Source organism: Lissotriton vulgaris, chromosome 4_1, assembly GCF_964263255.1.
Source record: "Lissotriton vulgaris chromosome 4_1, aLisVul1.2, whole genome shotgun sequence".
NCBI lineage: Eukaryota > Metazoa > Chordata > Amphibia > Caudata > Salamandridae > Lissotriton > Lissotriton vulgaris.
Genome location: NC_141691.1, coordinates 1864335252 through 1864356722, shown reverse-complemented (window position 1 = coordinate 1864356722; position 21471 = coordinate 1864335252). Strand labels below are relative to the sequence as shown.

Below are 21471 nucleotides of genomic sequence, written 5' to 3'. Positions count from 1 at the left end.
TCCGGGATGATTATAGCATTCGGGTCGGTTTCTTGGAAACTGGTAACGTTAAAACCCAGTTGGGCAGCAGTTCTTGCAGCTCCACCGTTCTCTTTGTTACTCATTTTGTTGACTGAAAGTTTGTAGAGCAAGTTTCAAGGAAACAAAGATAAGGTGCACAATATTTTGGAACACTGTATCCTTCAACGTTGAACAAACCAAAATCTAATACATAGGATTTTTGTCTTACTCCGTTATGGCGGGTATTTTATCCTTTTACCCACTCCAGATGTCTATTGGAGTATTTTATGGGAAAAAGGGGTCTCTGTGAAAAGCACGACTGAGTTATTCTAGTATCTAGCGTTAAATTAGTGCCTTACCAAAAGTTGGGCGCCATGTAGTGTAGTTCCTATATTCCAAATATGCTCTGCACATTGGAGTAACATATCCTATAGATTTGATGTAGGACTTATGTCTACTAGGTCTCTATCGAAAATATTTGACTTAAATGTGAGTGCCAGCTAGCTCAGGTCACTAGAAACTTTCTCGAATAAACAAGAAGGGATTAGTTTCTGACAACTGCATAAATATGACAACTTTGTTTCCCCAAGAATAAAACTGATCTTCAGAGTCGTGGAAACAATAGATAGATATTTTACTCAGTCAATCGTGCATGCTTCTTTTCATCAGAGGTGCAGGGAAATAAAGAGACGGGCGTTTTCGATAAAAAGTGTTTATTGAACAGTCTTCTTTCTCATGCAAGTAAAGTGAATGGCTACAATCATAATACTGGTTGCAAAGTATAATGCATACAGTAAGAAGAGTATTATAAAATAATACTGTATAAGCATTCTATGGTTCCTAGACCATAGATAAATAAATACATAAATGAAGGCTAAAAGTACTCAACTGGTGCTTCTAAAATACGCTTACCCCAATGTACCTAACCTAAGTCTAGTACGAGGGAAGAAGTGAGATGTAGCATAGGTTTAGTTTGTCTTTGCCAAGAATCTAACCAAGATTTCTCTTAGGGTCTAATCAGCTTCGTACCTTGGTTTTAGAATGAAGGAGGTCTGGTATCTCTGTCTCGGGACTCGATTTCCCAACACCCCGCGAGGGGAGCTTGGAAACACTGGAGCTGGATTCTCTGTCAGTGCTTCAGCTGGAGGGTCGGCTTCCTTCGGCACTTGCTGTAGCGAGCTGCGTCAGGCAAGTAGATTGTCGAGCTGCTCCGAACCACCATGTGTTTGCTAGGGCAAGTGTAGGCATATTTATACCTTGAAGGTGCCTTGTTTGACGGACATAATAACGTCATCAAAGAACTCCAAGGGAATGGTAGTTCTTTGAAAACTCCATGATTTCTAGGACAAATCAATATTCAAGCAAGGGGCTGTCCCTGACTGCTGAAGCAGAGTTTTCCAAGAAATCGTTGTGGCTTTTTGGAGCTAGTGGAAGTAGCCATGCTTACGCTTGGATTCTAAAATGCTACACAACAATGGCTCCAGTGAAGTCATGCGGAGCCAAGGCATTGTAACGACCTCGTCGGCGTGGAGAACTAGGAAAAAGTTTCAATGGAATGCTGGCGCAGGAGATATTCATAAGGTGAGGAATCCACAGGCAGGTGTATCCATCAGAAACATATGGCCAAATATTTAACACTATCTACCTGCCATGGTATTCCAATGTCCGGCAATTGGGAGGAGATATATGTCCCATAGTTTCCTCAGGGAGAAGAGGGCCCACTTTCCTCTGTTGAACTGGAGTCCCAAGAATTCCCAGAATTCACGCATCACACTGAGTGATATGAGACGATACATCAGGTCTACAAAGGATATTATGGCGTCACCTGCATATAATAACACTACATGATTTTATCTGCTAATATGTATGCCCCATATATGTAGCGTCTGTCGGCGGCGACACGCCAGAGGCTTCATTGCCAATGAAAATATGGGAGTAGGGGGCATCCCTGTTTTGTGCCTATCTGTAGAAGAATTTCAGTGGAAATATATCTGCCTATTTGTACTCTCGCCCTCGGGCAACCATACAGATGTATTTTTCCAGCAATTTAAATTATGCCCCAGCCCCGCCCTATTCAGGACCTACCAGATATGGTACCACTGCACCAAATCAAAAGCTTGCTCTATGTCCAAATAGGGTATCAAAAAGGGGGGTTTACCCAAAGCAAGTCACTGGGACCTGGGTCATATTGTTACTGAGAGGGAAGGGGTCCCAGTGAGAATTAAATAATTATCACAATTTAAATCAAATTAGGAAACACTTAATGAGTCTATGTCCAAATAGGCCAGAGTACACTGGTCCTCTTATAATACCGGGGCATTTATAACGTGCACCATATGGCAAAGGTTTCGCGGTGTTTGCAGTGTGGTATAAAGCCCGACTGGTCTGTGTGGATCAACTGGGGGAGATGTGGGAGCAACCAGGTCGCCAGGGCGTGTCTTAGGATCTTTAAATACCCATTCAGAATGGAAAAAGGCTGGAATGAGTTTGCCTCTAGGGGGGTGCTTCGCTGCCTCTGTATTAGAACAATAAATCTTTCATTCATGGAATCCGCGATCACCCCCCTCTCCAATGCCTTATTGTACACCATTAACAAGCGGTCCACCAGTGTCCCAGCGAACAGTTTTATATAATTGTGCCAGGAGCTCATATTTCCATGATTTGCTGTATTTCAGTGCTCCCATGGCTGTCGTCAGTTCCTGTCATGACAACTGGCCCCAAAAGAATCCCGGTCTTCATGAGAAAGAAGCGGCAACAGGAGATTTTCCAAGTATTCAGGAAGCTGGGCAAAACCCTCCTCGCAGGGCATCGCAGCATAGAATGCCCTTAAATGTGCAGCAAACACATAATTTATCATTTATGGGTAAATATCGTATTTCCACCCCAAGCGCCAGAACTGGGTGGATAGCCATGTCCTACTGGATCAGATTCGCCAGATTTGACCTTATTTGTCTTCCTTCATGTACCAGCGCCTCCGTCCAGTGTGGCGGATATGCTTCTCCAGCTGATCCCATATATAACACACCTTATGACTCTGTTTATCCCAATCTCTTAGCATGGCCGGGTTTTCGGAACAAAGTCTCTCCAATCTTTCCAATTCAGCTTCCGGACATGTTTAGTCCCATTCCAATGTGCGACGTATGCCTACCGGGTTCCCATACATAATCTCCTCAATACCGCCTTTATGGCATCCCATTCAGTCACCCTGTGCCCTGTACTATTCTAATTAAGCTCAGAATATTGTGTTATGTCCTCCGACACTGCATTCTGGAATACCAGATCCGACAGGGCTCAGCATTAAGTGTCCACAATGGTACCCGCGGCAGAGGTCGCTCCAATGGTGATCAAGAGCGGAGAATGATCAGAGATATAGCGAGCTAAGACTTCTGCCTCAAAACTCTATGTGTGTTGCTCGTATAAATAAAGAATGAGTCCAACCTACTGTATGTATTCGCCACTGGGTTGTAACATGAATACTTTAAGCCTTTTGGATGGCGAGTTTGTTAGCTCCAAACTTGTCTGTGCCTGTATCATCTCTGCTGTCATGAGCGGTTTAGCACCCTGGCGCCAAGGTGTTCTGTCTACCCGGCTATTCAAGACAGAATTGAAAACCCCTGCCATGAGGACCTCCGCCGTAAGCAAATCATGTGCCTCCACTAGCACATTCCTATCAACCTGTGTTCGGTGTGTCTGAATGGAACTCCTTTGAGCAATCCATATCAAAACCCCTCTGGCATATTCAGGGTAGGACGAGGCATATACCTGTCCCCTCCAGCATTTCCTCAGATATTTAATACAGTCCCCCCATAAGTGGGTTTCTTGCAGGAATGCTACTGCTATTCCGTAAATCCAGCGGTAGACATACACTTTATTGCATTTCATCTGGCTAGGGAGAACTCTCACATGTCAAGTTAACATTTTAAAGGTAGGCCCCATCCATACAGTACTGCATTCAGCATATAGATATATACTAGAACCCCCATCACATGCAGCCAGTATCACAGCTTAAAAACAGTGGTGGAAGCAATCCCCTTATACATTTCAAATTATAACAACTGTCCCTCCCCTATCTCACCCATAGGCATAATCAGTGGTACCAATGGCTCTTCAAATGGTCACAAGTGACCCAAAATCCCATCCCCACTCACCCGCCCATCCCCCTCAACTTATGTGCCTAAGGGCACTTGATGCTGTTGCTATTTTCTCACCTTTTTGGAGGCTTTAGGACTCTGGGCACTTCACCACTGCTGACCCGTGCAAAAGTGGATGTGCTCTCTCCTCTAAACATGGTATAGTTGCTTTACACCTGTTTGGCATATCTGATTTACTGGTAAGTCCCTTGTAAAGTGGTATACCATATACCCACTGCCTGTACGTCAAATACTACTTGTGGGCGCGCAGCACTAATTGTGCCATTCACACAAGTAGACTCTCAAACCTGCCTTGGGCTTACCACTGCAGTGTCTGTGTGTGCAGTTTGCTACCACTTCAACTAGGCATTAAAAACTAAATGCCAGCTTGAAACGCTCCTTCTATTAGACATAAATGACCCCTAAGGTAGGCCCCAGGTAGCCCTAAGGGCAGAGTGCGGAGTAAGTAAAAGGCAGGACATGTACTTGTAAGTTTTATATGTCCTGGTAGTGACAAAAAGTCTATTTTGTTTTTCAATACTGGGAGGCCTACTCCTCTGATAGACTAGCATTGGGAATTCCTTAATACAATTTTTTCAGCTGTAATTCCAGATCAGGTAAGAGTAGCTTTTTCATGTTTCATATGTTTTGAATGGTAATGACAAATCCTCCTTACCGGTGAAGTTGGATTTAACATTACTGTTTTAGAAATTGCACTTTTAGAAAGTGGACATTTCTCCGTGCTTATAACTCTGTGTGCTTTGCAGCCTGTCTTCACTACACGTCGTGATTGGGTGACAGCTACATTTTGCACATTCTGTCTAGATAACCATAAACAAAGGAAGGTGAGGCTTGTCTGCATTCTGAGCCTTCATCTGCATTCTGATGAGTCTTTCTGGATGGGGAGGAATGGGAGGGGCTGACACTAGCACTTCATTGGGTATTGTCCTGTCCAGTGTCATGTTCACACACAAAGCACTGAATTCCCCCCCCCCCCCCCCCTTACACACACACACACACACACAGATAGCCTAGAAAACAGCACTGGGCTGATCCCTGTGCACTTCAGAGAGCTGCTTTGAAGTCGCCCCCTACATCAATGGCACTTTTGAGTTTAAGTACTGGGCCTCCAACCCCCAAAAATCAGACACTTCTGGATCTTGAAATGAATCTATATCAGATGGACTGTTCTGCTGCTTAACATACACAACTGGACTACTTTTCTGGAAGGGCTGCTTTTCTGCTTGTTTCCCTGCTGTCTACTGCTCCCGGACTCTGCTGAGGGAGAGCTGGGCTCTGCCTTCCCTTGAAGTGATGTCCAAGGGCTTGTTGGTTGCCTCATGTTTTCTAAAGTCTGAGGGACACAGAAGACTTCCTACAATTTTGCTGGTGCTGATGGACTCTACCTTCTGTGAGTTTTACCCATACCTGAAGTGCCCACTCCAAGTTCTGGGCCTAAGAAGTGGGTTCTGCAGCTGTTTGGCAACACAGATTTTGACGCAGCCCCTCGACTGTGTGGCTGAATTCAGCACATCTTTCAATCCCTCTCGACTCCGGCACCTGTCTTCAAAACTGACACATCGCCTGTACTACGTTGAGAAGATAGACGCATTCTGCACCTGTTGGACTCGACATCGACAAATCTCGCTGTTTGCGACCAGGAACCATATTTTGTTCACCGGGCCTGCGTGGGTCCTGTAGAATTTTGGTTGTCTTACTGAGATAAATATTCTCTATTTTTCTAAACCTGTGGTGTGTTCATTGTGTTACTATGTGTGTGTTGTAAAAATATGTTACATATTACTTCTTTAGTTTAGCCTGAGTGCTCAGTGGCAAAATACCAGAGGGTGAGCACAGGTAAACATTTAGTGTACATCTTACTTACCCTGACTAGAGTAGTGGGTATTGCCTGGTCTGGGTGCATAGCTCAACCACCAAGGAATCCCATTTCGAACAATGGTTTATTGCAAGGCTTTGTTTGAGATGAGTAGACTAAGTGTCCGAAGCAGCCTGAGAAGTAATGAACATGCATAATGCGAGCCTTCGGCCTTGACTTGAAATGTAGATTCACCAATTGAGAGTGATGGAAAATTCTGGATTATCATAGAATTGTAAGAAATTTGTAAAGTAAATTCATGTTTTTTGGTAAGAGGTGAAAGATTTGTTATAATTGATTTGTTTTTATCCATTTGGTTGACAGAGAATAACCGTGATGTTTTGAGCCCAAAGAAAAGAATGTTAGTCTGTTGATTAGACAAAGAGTTCTTATTCGTTTTTGCTGAGATGGGAGACTTAAAGCAGATAAAAAGATAGGGACTGTTCAAGGGCTTAAATTTACTCTATGTTTGTTCCAATACCATAATGTTGAGTCTGGTTGATGTATATTTTAAAGCTCTGTATTAAGATTAGCAATAAAACGAGTTATGCATAATGATAAACTCAGTGTCTTCAATAAAATCCAGATTCTCCTATCACACTTATTTGGAGAATCTACATTCTCAAGCATTGGATGGACTATTCGCAGCCACTAAGTTGACGTAACAATCCCATAGATGACTTGACTTCCTGGATGCTGGTGTCCATACTGACTGCACCACAAGATGAAGCTGTGGAACTACTGTATATGCACTCTGCATAGGGTCACTGAAGCTGAACATTCATGCTTCCACCCCAGATAAACTCTCTACAAGCTTACAAAATGCTCAGCCTTTGTGGAATGGAGAGCTGTTTGACATCAGAACTACACTGTGGAGTAGGCAGGGTGGGTGCCAATGAGGGAACAACTGAGTCATGATATAGAGGATATCACTTTTGAGTAATCAAAAGTACCCATAAAGGGCAATCAGTACATTAGACATACTGGAGGGCAGAGCCAAACCATCTTTTGAAAGTCTCTCACTGATGACTCCAGAATTCTCTCACGACGAGAGGAATAAGTCCATATCTTCATCTTTTTTTTCCTGAGGTATGCCTATGTCTGATAGCTTGGGATTCATTCAGAGTCTCCATCCTCTTCTTATGTGTCCACAAATGTAAAATTTAATGACTGGTTGAACCATTCTACATAGCTGGCACATTACTCTTAAGTTCCAAGACCTGGGTGTGGAAAAGGGGACGGAAAAAGCCAAGCAACACTTTCATTTCTGCAACAGGGTGTTGTCATGTTCCACCAGTATACAGCAGCAACAGCAATGTAGCAATAAACTCCACCAAACATGCATAGCTTTTACTTAGCACAGTATTTCCCTTGCAGTACTTGAATTGAAAAACGTTTCAAAGAAATTACTGTTTAGCAAAGGCAGTTCTATGAGATGTTAACTTTAATAAAAAAATACAACTAGTCAGATCAGATAAGTACGGAGTACGGACTGCAGAAGTAGACATCTGGCACCAAACAAATTGAAAGTAAAATGTCCTGTGAACAAACTCTATTCAGCTGCAGATTCCCTACCTTTTGAATATTCCCTAGGCATCAGACTGAATCCAGAATCTTTACCACAGTACCTCTGAGTGCCAGAAGGTTGTGCCATGCGGTTCCACACTGATGCCATTCCGCTCTGGAAATGACAAGGAGGGCCTATATAGGTGCCACTCATGCACGCTGATGTCAGTTACTTTCGAGACTGTTCATGCCCCTACACGTTGAGCCCCAAAAGGAAATCGATAGACCAGTGTGCAGATTCCTAAACGTGGGTTATTACTAATGATTAGAATTCAATCACAGAATGGGGACAATAGGAAGATCAGTGGGGAATCTGCAGCTATATCGAGTGTCTACCAGAAAGAGTGTAACCAAAAGTAAGTAACTTGTTCTTCTGACAGAAACTTCGAGCCGCAGATTCCTCACCTTTTGAATAGGTAAAGCAGTACCTATCTGAAGCAGGCCAGTGAAAGCTCCAAATGGGTAAAGTACCCTTCTCTGTGAATGTATGGAGGGACGACCGTGTAGCTGCATGCCAGATGTCTAGGACAGGAACTATGCATAGTAACGGAGTGGTAGCAGCTTTGGCCCTAGTAGAATGGGCACACAGTCCTTCTGGAGGCTGTTTTTTTGCCAGTGCGCAGCAGATCTTAAGGCAGAGCACAATCCAGCGCAAGAGGGTATGCTTCTGCACAGCCTTGCCCTTTTCTGCTATGGAAAACCTCACAAAAAGCTTATCGCCCTCCTGGTGGCCTTTGGCATGAACATTGTAGAAACTGGCGTTCTTTTGCGTCCAAGCGATGGAGTTTCTTGTTCTCCTTAGAGGGGTGAGGTGGAGTATAGAACACAGGCAGGGTGATTGTTTGACCAACGTGGAATGGCATCACAACTGTCAGTAGAAAGGATGCCCTAGTGCACAGAACCAGCTTATTGTGGAAGAAGCGCACTCACAGTTTGTGGCAAGGTGATGGCCATGAGGAACACAGGCTTGATGGTGAAAAGAAGTAGGGATCAGCTGTGGCGTGGCTCGAATCGAGTTCACATTAAATATGTAAGGATGAGATTGAGGTCCCATTGGGCATCATAATCAGGGAAACCGTGCAACTCTTTTAAAAAGCGCACCACAATAGTGATTTAAACAAAGGAGGCTGATCGGGCAGCTGTAAGGAGGTTGAGAGGGTATAAAGATAACCGATCACTGTGCCTAGAGCAAAACCTTGCTAGGCGAGACAGAAAAAATAACAAAACATCAGATAGTTTGGCCTGGAGAGGGAAAATAGAGTGTTGCAGCAAACCACAAATTACTCCCACGACAGGTTATACAGTTTTCATCGAGGGATACCAGGCTGGCAAGATGATGTCAACTACCTCTGGAGGAAGATTCAAGGTGTTCAGCTGTCATTGTTCAATCTCCAAGCATGAAGGTGGAGATTGCAACGGTCTGTGTGCAGAACCCAGATTTACGGCTGCGACTGCAGACCCTCTTGAAGGGGCAGCCTGATCGGAGGACAGATGCCCAAGCATTCCGGATACAATACTCTCCGTGCCCAGTTCAGAAGCATTAGGATGACTTGGGCCTGGTGTGTCCTGATCTTCTTGATAACTCAGGGCAGGAGTTGTGTCAGTGGAAAGGCATACAGGAGTCCGGAGTTCAACTCAAGGCAGCATGCTTCTCTAAGCGAGAGACGCCTTGGAAACTCCAGCGCGCAGAAGTGCTGACATTGCCTGCTCTTGGTGGGGCTAACAGATCGAGCCAAAGCTTTTCCTATTCATGAAAGAGGCCTTGCGCCACCTTTGAGTGTAACTGCCACTTGCCAGGCACTGGCAGCTGAGTTTGTCCACCCTGAATTCAATGAACCCGCCGGGTGGTTCACCACCAGGACGATTACCTGGCGGTACAGCCATAGCTAGAGGTGCAAGGCCTCCTGGTACAGGGTCTGTGACCCCACCCCGCCCTGTTTGTTGCAATACCAAATAGAGGTGTTGTTGTTTGTGAGCACCTGTACCAAACTCCCCTTGAGGGATGGTAGGAAGGCTTTCAGGGCCAAGCGGATGGCCCTCTGTGATCCAGAAGGTTGATATAGAAATGGGACTCCGCCAGAGACCAGAGGCTCTACTCTTCACCTCTCCCAGGTGGCTGCACCAGCCCAGAAGTAATTCATCAATCATCACTGTCAACTGTGGGTTGGGAAGGGAGAGAGATCTGCTCTTTATCCAATTGCTGTGCAGTAGCCACCACTTGAGATCTTTCAGTCTCCTCCAAAACTTTCAACGGGGAAGGAGAGAGCCCCATGATGTTGGGTGAACTGGAACGCCAGATCCCACTGTAGAGCTTGCATTTCCCACCTATCGTGCTAATCCAGTAGGATGCAGGAGGCCATCAGTCCCATCATACTCCGAGTGGACCTCACTGAAATCCAGGACCAAGGCTGAAAGATTGGGATCATAGCCAGAATGTTCAGAACTCAGTGGGAATGACACAAAACTGGACTGTGCCCAGAATGGCTCTGATGAAGGGGAGCATCTGGGAAGGAGGCAGGTATGACTTTAGCAAGTTTATACTGAATCCCAAAGATGACAGGAGGATTGCTGTAGTCTGGAGGTTGTGGACTACTGCCTGGGGCGAGCCTGCTTTTAACAGCCAGTCGTAGAGGTTCGGGAAGTCTGGCCTCGCAGACCTCTGAAGGTGTCCTGCCACCACCATCATCACTTTTGGGAACACCCAAGGTGCACTGGTGAGACCAAAGGGAAGCACAGCGAACGGAAAATTATTTTCTCCCACAACAAACCACAGGTAGCGCCGATGGGCCGGCAGGACGAGAAAATGGAAAGATATGTCCAACACTACCATCTGGTCTCCAGGGTCGAAGGCATAGAAGACCTGGGCCAGGATGAGTATTTAGTATTTCTCCTTTTAGAGAAAGAAATTGAGAGCGTGCAGGTCTAGAACAGGCCAAAGACCTCTATCTTTCTTGGGCACTAGAAAGTTGTAGGAATAACAACTGCGTCCTACTTTTAGTGTTAGCACCCTCTCGATAGACCCTTTAGCCAAAAGGGCTTGCACTTACTACTGCAAAGAGGAAAGATGCCCTCTGTTAGCCGTTCGGTAGCTGGTGCAAGGAGTAGAAGGCACGAAATGAAGGCTAAGGCGTAGCCTTTGCAAACAATTTGGAGGACCCACCTGCCCGATGGTATCGCTTGCCAACCCGGACAGAATGGGTAGATGTTTCCTCCAACCAGGAGGCTGTGACCCTGTAAGGGTACACTAAAAAGTTTGCTTGTGTGGTCAGGAGTAGAAGCGGTGGACTGAGCAGCCTGAAGACCATGGCTACAGGGGTGGTGGACAGGCACCACGGCCTCTCCCATGAAGCTGCTGGGTTCCCTGTTGGGGTGAGACAGGCTAGTGGTAAGGAATGCCTTGTCCAAAGCCAAGAAAGAAACACTTGAATTGTTGCAGGCAAAGAGGTAGAAAGGCCCAGCCAGCGAGTGGTAGACCGACTCTCCTTAAAACATTCAAGGGCAGAGTCAGACATGTCCAGGAACAAGCAAGTCCCATCGACCAGCGTGCACATCAGGGAGGACAGGACATTACCAGTTGATTGCAGCCACCCATGGCGTCGAATGGCAACTCTAGGGCCTATAGCCCATCCAAAGGTGGTGTCCAAACCATAACGAATTATGAACTTGGCTGCATCGCGACCATACTTGAACAGCCTGTGAAAGAACAGGGTTAAGGTCTTATGGAGCACCAGGGAGGACTTGTGCCACTGAGTCCCAAAGAGCATGACAACAGCGGTACAGCAAACAGGACGTGTTGATCGACCGCAGGGCCAAACTGACAGAGGAGAATAAACATTTCCCAAAAGTCTCCACTTTCTTTGATTCCCCGTCAGCGGCCCTAATAGAGAAATTGTTGTTGTTGGCCCAGCTAGTGCAAGGTTGCTCCACCAGACTCTCTAGAGAGGGGTGCAGTGACAAAAAGGCCGGGTCACCCTGAGTAGGACGATGGTGCCTACCAATTTGCTGATTAACTGGAGAGCTGGTACAAGGCTTAGTCCAAGCCCCTAGGAGGGTATCCGTCAAGGCCTTGTTGAAAGTGAGCAGAGGCTCAGAGGTAGCCTGGCCACACTGCAGGACTTCAGTCAGGATGTTTGTTTTCACCTCCATAGTGGCGAGGTGGACGTTCAGGACGTCAGCATAATTATGGCATGCGATGCAGAGTCTTCAGTGGCTGGGACTGGAGAAGAGAAAAGGACTGTCTCTGAGGCAGCATTTAGCCCACTCGCTTTTTGCAAGTCATCATACCAATTGTCATCGGCATAGGGTTGAGTGAACTCCTCGCCTTGGTAATAATTATTATAGATGCTGAAGTTGTCCTGCTGAATTATCCGCTTCATGAAAATTTGCCTCACACCTGCCAAAAAAGAGGCACTTGAAGCAAATCAGACAGCCTGCACCAGAGCCAAGTCCTTGTCTTTTGCACTAGCAAGAGGCATTCCTGTTGCAGACATATGCAAGGCAGAGAAGTGGGTATCCCTAAACACTTTCACCAAAGACTTAGAGGTGCACAGAGACAAGCGCTTTGCCAGGTCTGTGCTACTAGTCTTCCCTATTTCACCATCCATCAGCCTCCAGGAAATGTACTGCTTGGGAATGTATTCAACAGGTGAGGAATCTGCAGGAAGACATATCTATCAGAAGAAAAAGTTACTTACCTTCGGTAACTATCTTTCTGCTAGCTACACTACCTACCTCAGATTCCTCCGTGATCTCACCCATCTCCCCATCTAATAGCTGTAAGTACAGAGATTGCGTAATAGAGGTTCATTAGTCATTTGGCACTACACTTTCTACAGTGCTCATTTTAAGCCAGAGATTGCCAGTAGGGGCCACCGTCACTTATTTTCATCGACTGGCAGTTACTTTCCACATCAGATATATACCGAATGCAAAAGAGGGAAAACACACATATCAGAAATACAGAGGAAGAGAAAGACAGGAAAAATCTCACAAAGGGGAAATCAGGGACCTGTACAGTGCAATAAAGGGGCAAGGAGTGCCTGGCAGTCGATTACAGTGTTATTAGATGAGTTTAAGACTACAAGGCTTGGTATTTGGCACAGCAATGTTTAATTACACCGGCCATGGGCCTCTAAGCAGAGTTTTGGGCACTGGCACTCTTTCTTTTACAAATTAAACACTGACTTTACCTAATCAATGTTTCTCAGTCTGCTACCCTCAAAGGCTTGGAAAACATGGATGGAACCGGATGTTGTTGTGCCAGGGAAGTAGGACTTTCTTCCAGCGTAGATACGAAGTCAGCACCCCTTACGGTGACATAAAGCTTTGAAAATTTCCAGATCTTTTCTGATGTCTAGGATTATTTAACTGGTGAGGAATCTGCAGGTAGAAGTATCCATCAAGAAACACATACACTCCAGTGGAGTGCTGAACACCAAAGGAAAAAAAATAGTCCTCTCAAGAGACCAGTGGAAGGATACAACCCATTCAATCAGAAGGCAATGAGACCGAAATGCTCCAAGGTAGAATGAACACAATAACTGGGAGGCAAACTATAAAAACAAAAAGCCGACACGAGATAAACAACAAAGCCACCCAATCATGAGCAAGGGGCTGACCCAAAGCCCACTCTTAGTATTTGCTCTGTATTGGAAACAGTAAGTCTGCTAACAGACATCTAAAGCTGCTGTAGTGGAAACCTAAAAAGTGATACCTGTGAAAGAATTATATGCTCAGTTAATTTTTTTTTAAACTACACCCAGTGAAAAATCTGTTCTCAACTTTACCAATTGTTTGAATTATTTTGAGAATACACCTTTAAATACCATACAGTTCTGGCAGTCAGAATCACCTGAAGATGCTCTACTGGCTCCCATTTACACACAAGCACAATTCATATTCCTCACCCACACTTTCAAGGCACTAAATAACACTGGCCCATCCTACCTCAACAATTAAATCTGCTTTTACAAACCTTCCAGACACCTCTGTTCGTCCACATTCCTACTTGCACAAATCCCATGCTTTCAAAAAAACAGATCTGGAGGTCGAGCCTTCTACATCATTTCTAAAGCATAGAACGATCTGCTACTACACATAAGAGCCTCCTCCCCACCTACTGAATTCCGCAAGAAGCTGAGGACCTGGCTTTTGGAGTTGTTCCACTATGTGCCTCGACTCACACCGGCTTAGCACCAGGATACCCTCCCAGGTGATAGTGCGTTTTACAAATCTGCAACGCATTATACTTTGCAACATATATACGACGGTGTAGATGTTTCGCTAACCACCACCGCAAAATGTGAAACTATGAAAGAGCCCATAATGTTGATACAAATGTGAAGGACACTTAAATCAAGCAGAGGCTGACGGTAACTGACCTAAAGCCTACACTTTGTGTATTTTTGTGTGTTTATGACATGATTTCAAGCACACTACTAAAGCAGTCTGCATCCAGAGATAAAGAAGGAAGATGAAGTAACTAGCATTTCAGAGGTGGAACTACCCAAAAAAGGTAAACTACTTACAATGACTTGAAGTCTCAACTGATGACAGATCATTCAAGCAGGCATTTCCAGGCTTTTGTTTGGAATCATAGTTGTGAGGTTCCTGAACATTCTGCATTGTTCCAATCTTCATATCCCGAAGCCTCTCTGTAGGAAAAAATAGATATGTCAAAATTGCCAAAAGGTTTGTGTATGCACATTTAAATGCCAGTCATTATTGGGTGATACCCAGCTACATTTTCACTTGCCACAAGATGGTGATGAGAAGAAGTATATCTAGACCTTGTGGTTGCCTTCTGTCCTATATGATGAAAATGTAAAAGTCTGAGTACTTGGTAATTGCCGAAAGAAATGGAATACGTCCATGATTCAAATTAGATATATAAAGCGAGCAGCTGTCCTTTGGGCATCCTGGTACTGAAATTAAGCAGTCCAGCACAGGAAAAAGAGAAGAGGTACCATCATTCAAATAGCCTAGTCTTCAAGAGTCTTCTAATGAGATCTGCATTGGTGTTTGTTAAAAGGGAACTATTTAAAACATTTTACACAGCATTTCTTTCATCCTGCTATGACAGTTATAAAAGAAGAGATGGAGTTACTTACCTTTGTGAAGATTTTTGTTTCCCATAAATCATTCATCTCAGTCTCCAGACTGTGTAAATTCAAAGTAGAGCAGACAGGACATCTGCCAATTTTTGGTTGTTCCTCCACATTCGCCAAACCAGAAATAACCCATTAGTTCTGACTTTCGATACTGGTTCGCCATTTGAGCTCCTACATTCTAATCTGTTTAAGTTAATAAACCTTTTATCTTTTTGCTCCTACCTGTGCAAGGTGATTAGGTGAGCTACATTGTAATACAGGGAGTCTCCATTTTTTCTTTTGTGCTGGACTTCATTATGTGTTTAACAGTACTCAATTTTAGCATGTGGTTGGCAAAGGGAGGCATCATCACTCATTTCTCCCCACGGGGCTTCTATAAGCCTCCAGCAGCACAACGCCTAGACAGGCCTCTACTTCCTAACAGAACTTTGGGAATAGTGTAACTTTTCGAGGAGGTTTTACACTAGACTTCCCTCTCCTTTCCTAGACAACAACCTGCCCCATCTGAGTCAAATTGTGTATCCCGGAGATGCGTACCACGTGTTGCATTCAGTTCCCTCCCTCTGTGGAGCTCTCTCTGTCCGATGGTATTCCTGGCATTGTGTGAACCACTGCAGTACTTCTCTGGACTATGTGGTGGACTCCCACCCCCTTCCAGTGCTGGCCTACCCAAAAGGTCTATACTCCTCCTTGAAGAGAACAGGAGTCAACAACAGTATCCCGCTAGGCCTTACCTAAAACGGGGTGTGACAGATTAATTTCTCAGGATGTGTTGCTATACCTGCGACCCCTAACCTGCAGCCTGGGCTGCCAACGTGCTCCAACAATGGCTGTGGAGCTCAGGTGAGGAAAGTGTGGAACCAGCTCAGTCCCATCAATCCACCCTTCCTCCCTTGCTTGACATGAACGTTCCCTCAATGGCTAATGTAAGGGGGAGGGGTTTATTTATTTATGCAGTTTCATATACCGGGGATATTACACAAAGAAATATATCATTATATGAGGCATGTAAGGAGAATGAAACCCTGTAAGCATCTGTTCACAGCTTGTAGTGCTGCAGATTGATATGCTTTGCATACTCCCGGCATTAAGTGTTGAGCTCGAACATTAAAAGCTATTTTTTCTACAAAGAAGCTTCAAGCCCCTTAGAGTTCAAATGTGTATGGGCACCGATTCCATTTTGCTCAGCAGGTGAAATGGAGTGTGGTGAATATTCGGTATGTGCTTTGCACTTTGTCTTGGAGAAGATATTTGTATTTATTGCAAGAAACGCGTGCTATAATTGCTCACTTCCACGAAGGAGGAGGATGCATGTGAATAATCCACACTAAAGGTTACACCAGATGCTTACAGGGTAAATAACATTTTCTATTTGGAGCATCTGTGTCTGGAGATGCACATGATTTGCATCAACTCTAAAGCAGTTTCCTGCTTGCAAGTGATTAAGGGGCAGATGATGCAGATGTTAAAGGAAAATGCTACTTACCAGTATGCATCTGTTCTTGGCATGTAGAGCTGCACAGTCTCACACTGTGCATTAGATCGCCACCTGGTGTTGGGCTCGGCTGATTGCATGTTGTTCTCGTCTTGGAAGAAGTCTTTGTAGTCACGAGATAGGTGACTCCTCCCTTGGACGATAGTGCGCATGGGCATCGGCTCCATCCTTAGATTGCTTTTCGCCATGATGGGAAATGGTGGAGTTAGTAGAGAGAAAAAAGGATGTCCATGCGTGTATATCTAATTAAGATAGAACTGGAACAGATACAGGTCCCGGGGAGGCGGGTGGGCGTGTGAGACTCTGCAGCTCTACATGCCAAGAACAGAGGCATACTGGTAAGTAGCATTTTCCGTTTGAGGCATATGAGCTGCAGATCTCACACTGTGCAATGATTGTACAGCAGTGTCTCCCCTAGCAGTGGTCACCTGTATCTGTTGCAGTAGTTTGAAAAAGAGTTTTGAGGACAGCTTGGCCTACAGCAGCTTGCTGCTTGGCTTGCACACCAACACAATAGTGTTTAGTGAAGGTATGCGTTGTAGACTATGTTGCTGCTTTGCATATGTCTTCTAGGGGAATATTCCATAGTAAAGCCATAGATGTTCCTAGTTTGGGTGTGGAGTGCACCCTAGGAGGAATTGTTAATGTACGTTTTGCTTTTTGATATCATATTTGTATGCATTTTACAATCCACCTTGCAAATCCAGCTTTAGAGATGGGGTTGCCTTTATGTGGTGGGGAGAAAGATAAAACCAATTGTTTTGTTTATCGAAAGGATTTGGTCCTATCAATGTAATAGAGAATGGCTCTTTTTACGTCTAGGGTGTGTAGAGCTCTCTCTGCTACCGAGTCAGGGCTTTGAAAAAACACTCGCAATTCTACTGATTGGTTTAGATGAAATGGAGTAATGTCTTTAGGAAGGAATTTGTGATTTGTTCTTAGGGCCACTTTGTTACGGTGTAATTGTAAAAATGGTTCTTGTATAGTGAAAGCTTGAATCTCACTCTCCTGAGAGAGGTAATAGCAACAAGGAAAGCTGTTTTCCATGTGAGAAATTGTAGTTCCCATTTGTGTAAAGGTTCAAAAGGGGGTCCTATGAGCCTGGTAAGAACAATGTTTAGGTTCCACACCGGAGAAGGTGGTAACCTAGGAGGAATGATTCTTTTTAATCCTTCCATAAATGCTTTAATTGCATGTACTCTAAATAATGACAGATGTCCATTTTGTAGGTACGCAGCAATGGCTGCAAGATGTAATCTTATGGATGAATATGCTAGGTTACATCTTTCTAAGTGTAGAAGGTAACATATGATGTTCTGGATGGAAGCATTCAGGGGATCAGATTGATTATTGTTGCAGTAAATGGCAAATCTCTTCCATTTTGCTGCATAGCAAGCTCTAGTAGTAGGTCTTCTGGCTTCTTTATTGATAGTCATACAGTCTGGTGGTAGGTTAATGTAACCAAACTCTTAAGACTTCAGAAGCCAGATCACCAGATTCAATTGACTTGGATCTGGATGCCGGATTTCTCCATGGTTCCCCGTTAGCATGGATGGTGTCAGGTACAGTCTTTGGTGTGGAACTAGAGAGAGTTCTAGTAGCGTTGTGAACCACGGTTGGCGTGCCCATGTGGGAGCTCCTAGGATCATTTTGAGAGACTGTTGTTTTAGCTTGCGCACTACTAGTGGTATTAGAGGGAATGGCGGAAAAGCGTATGCAAATCTGCCTGACCAGTTCATCCATATCGGATTGCCCTTGCACAGCGGGTGTGGAAACCTGGCGGTGAAGGTTGGGCATTTTGCGTTTTCGTGTGTGGCAAACAGATCTATGTCTGGTTGACCCCACATGTGAAAGAATGGAAGAAGAACTTGTGGATGTAGTTCCCATTCGTGAATTTGTTGTGTCTGTCAACTTAACAGATCTGCAATCTGGTTGTGAACCCCTGGAAGGTGTTCTGCTAGAAGATGTATGTTTTTTTGGAATGGCCCATCTCCAAATGTTTTGTGCAAGCTGGGACAGTTGCAGAGAATGTGTGCCTCCTTGTTTTTGAATGTAGTACATGGCTGTCATTTTGTCCGTCCAGATTAAGACAGCTTTGTTCTGTACATGTACTTGGAAGGACTTGAGTGCTAGGAATATTGCTAGCAGCTCTAGGTGATTGATGTGGAGCGCTTTTTGTTCAGTGGTCCATTTTCCTTGAGTTGTATGTTGTAGGAGATGGGCTCCCCATACTGTCAGGGATGCGTCTGTTGTGAGTACTATCTGTGGAACTGGCTCGAGGAACTGCCACCCTCTGGACACGTTTTTGGTGTTCCACCACTGTAGAGAGCGATGTGTGCATCGGTCTACCCACACCAGGTCTGTAAGTTGTCCTTGAGCCTGGTTCCCCTGTTGTTCTAGACATTCCTGCAGTGGGCGCATTTGCAGTCTTGCATATGGTACAATAAAAATGCAAGATGCCATCATGCCTATTAGTTGCATGAACACTCTGGCTGGGAGAGTGTTGGCTCTGAAACCTTGCGATTAAGGCTTGAATGCTCTGTATCCTGGCTGGACTGGGACAAGTTAGAGCTGTAGACGTGTTTATTGTGGCCCCTAGGTATTGATGTACATGAGAGGGCTGAAGATGCGACTTGGTGTAGTTGATTGTGAATCCTAAGTCGTGCAATGTTTGAATTGTTTGAGATATGTGTTGGACACACTGGTTGAATGACTTGGCCTTTATGAGCCAATCGTCTAGGTATGGGAAGACATGTATGTGTTGTCTTCTGAGATGTGCTGCTACTACTGCTAGGCACATTGTAAACACTCTTGGTGCAGTTGTGACCACAATTTAGAAACTTTGAACTGATAGTGTTGTCTTGTAGCACAAACCTTAGATACTTCCTGTGAGAAGGATATATGGGAATGTGGAAGTAGGCGTCCTTCAGATCTAGTGTAGTAAGGAAATCGCCATGTTGCAACAGTGGGAGCACTTGTTGTAAAGTGATCATATGAAAATGATCTGAGTGTATATACAGATTGAGGGGCCTGAGGTAGAGAATTGGTCTTAGTGTCCCATCCTTCTTGGGTATTAGGAAATACAGCAAGTAAACCCTGGTCCCTTGGTGTTGTAATGGAACTATTTCTATTGCGTCTTTTTGAAGCAATGATAGAACCTCTTGGTTGAACAGCGCAAGGTGTTCTGTAGACATTGGACGCTGTCTCGGTGGTATATGTGGAGGGGTAGCTGTGAGTTATAGGCAGTAGCCATATTGGATACTCTATCTTACCCACTTGTCTGTTGTGTTGGAATTTCAGACAGGTAGGAACTGTGCTATTCTCCCCCCCCCTGAGGAAGAGGTGTGGCGCCGCGGCCAGGGTGACTGACACTGGATGCTCTGGGTCACGGTTCAATCCCCGGCTCCGGCGGCCGGTCAGCCCAGCACCATGCGACTCTGGGCAAATGCTTGCTTAATCTTCCAGACGACCCCCAGCGCCAGGACACCCAAATGGGTAGCTGTGCGCTTTACAAATACTGGTTTTACAGGAGTGGAATATTGTTGGGGGAGCGGAAGGAAGTCGCTGCTTTGTGTTGGGAGAGGTCCGATTGTTGTTATTACCTCACCCTTTGTTGTTATTGCCTCTGTAGCCTCCTCTAAAGTATCCTCTATTGGAAGATGATTGGGTATTGTTTCTAAAAGAAGCTGAGTGGTCTGCTCCAGCTTCTTTGGAACCTCCTCTATAAAAGGAGCGACAAAAGGAGCCTCTTGTTTGTGTGGACTGCAAAGCTCCCAAAGATTTGGCAGTCTCCTTATCTTCTTTCATTTTTTCAAGTGCTGTGTCAACAGCTGGGCCAAAAAGTTGCTGTTGATTAAATGGTTGATTTAATATGGTAGTTTGCCCCTCTTGCTTAAATCCTGCGATGCGTAGCCATGCATGTCGTCCGAGGAGGACGCTAGTATTTATTGCTCTAGACGCAGTGTCTGCTGCATCAAGTGCATACCTTATGGAAGCATTAGAAATTAGCTTACCTTCTTGGATAAGGTCATTAGCTTGTGCTTTATATTGGTCAGGTAGATGTTGTAGGAGTGTTTCTAGCTGATCATAATAAGCCCTGTCATATCTTACGAGGAGGGCTTGTGTATTAGCTATGCACCATGTGTTACCTGCTTGGGCAGCTATTCTCTTGCCTGAAGCATCTATCATCTTTGACTTTTTATCAGGAAGTGGTGCATCACCCGATGTTTGTGAGTTTGCTCTTTTTCTAGCGTTGGAAACGACTAGTGAGTCTAAAGGTAACTGTCTTTTAATGTGTGCAGGATCCCCAGGAGCAGGCCTATATTTCTTTTCTATTCTGGGGTTTATGATCCTAGGTCTTTAAACACTTCTGGTGCGTGTTTAATTACTCCTTTGATCATAGGTAGAATTTGCACTGACCTCTGGGCTTGCTCAAAATTGTCAAGTTGAAAATCCTCTTCTGCCTCATCTGACTCCATTATGGATGGCAGCTCTATTAAGTTAAGTGTCCAAACCCAATATTAACTTCAGGAGGAGAAGGCTTGGATAGGTATGCATATAGATCAGGAATATCTGGTAAATCCTGTGGAATATCTGGTGGGATTGGGTACTCCCAGACAGGTGGATCTGCTGGGTAGTTAAAAGTGCCATTTGGGTCGTTCCCTCCCCCCATAATATCATCATCATCATTATTATGAGGTGGTGTATGATGTGGTGAGAAATGAGGTGGAGAATTTTGAGGTGGTGAAGGAAGAGGAGAAGAGATAGATTGAGGTATAGGAGAAGAAGGGTGCACAGGTGACGTAGCAGAGTCCTTCTTTTCAGGGACTGGATGTAGAGGTGCTGTATCCAATTTCCTCTTTCTGTGTGGCCCAGTAGACATGTCCTGTGTCAATATAGATCTTTTTCTGTCGAGGATCAGGGTGAAAAAGCTCCTCTTCCTTGGGAACCGCTTCCGTGCCGATTTTTTTGGTTCCGAGCGTGGCTGTGTCTTTAGCCTTAGGAGTTGTGGCAGGGTCCTTTGGCGTGGATCTTGGCTCCGAAGATTTTGGCTTTGAAGCCGAAGCTGGTTTTGTTGCCGTGGAAGCGTCGGAAACAGTCTTTTTTATACTTGGAGCTGATTTATCTTTCGGAGTCGACGGTTTCGTAGTTATTTTCGGAACCGGGATTTCTTTCGGTTTCGATGCAGATGGAGCTGGTGGTACTGGCACATGCGGTTTGCTCGGTTCCGAGCTACCGGAAGGCTTTTGTATTTTCTTCGGAGACGAGTTAGAAGGCGGGTCTTCTGAAGTCGTT

The 21471-nt window shown here is 44.9% G+C and overlaps 1 protein-coding gene across 2 annotated transcripts in view; it reads right to left on the bottom strand.

The window, feature by feature from the left end:
- TBC1D31 (TBC1 domain family member 31) overlaps nucleotides 1-21471 on the bottom strand; it is a 696792-nt gene that overhangs the window by 63765 nt on the left and 611556 nt on the right. For both annotated transcript variants that reach the window (XM_086966171.1, XM_086966170.1), the window contains exon 21: nucleotides 14100-14225. In XM_086966171.1, the coding sequence (XP_086822297.1) occupies nucleotides 14100-14225 (126 nt within the window). The remainder of the gene's footprint in view (nucleotides 1-14099; nucleotides 14226-21471) is intronic.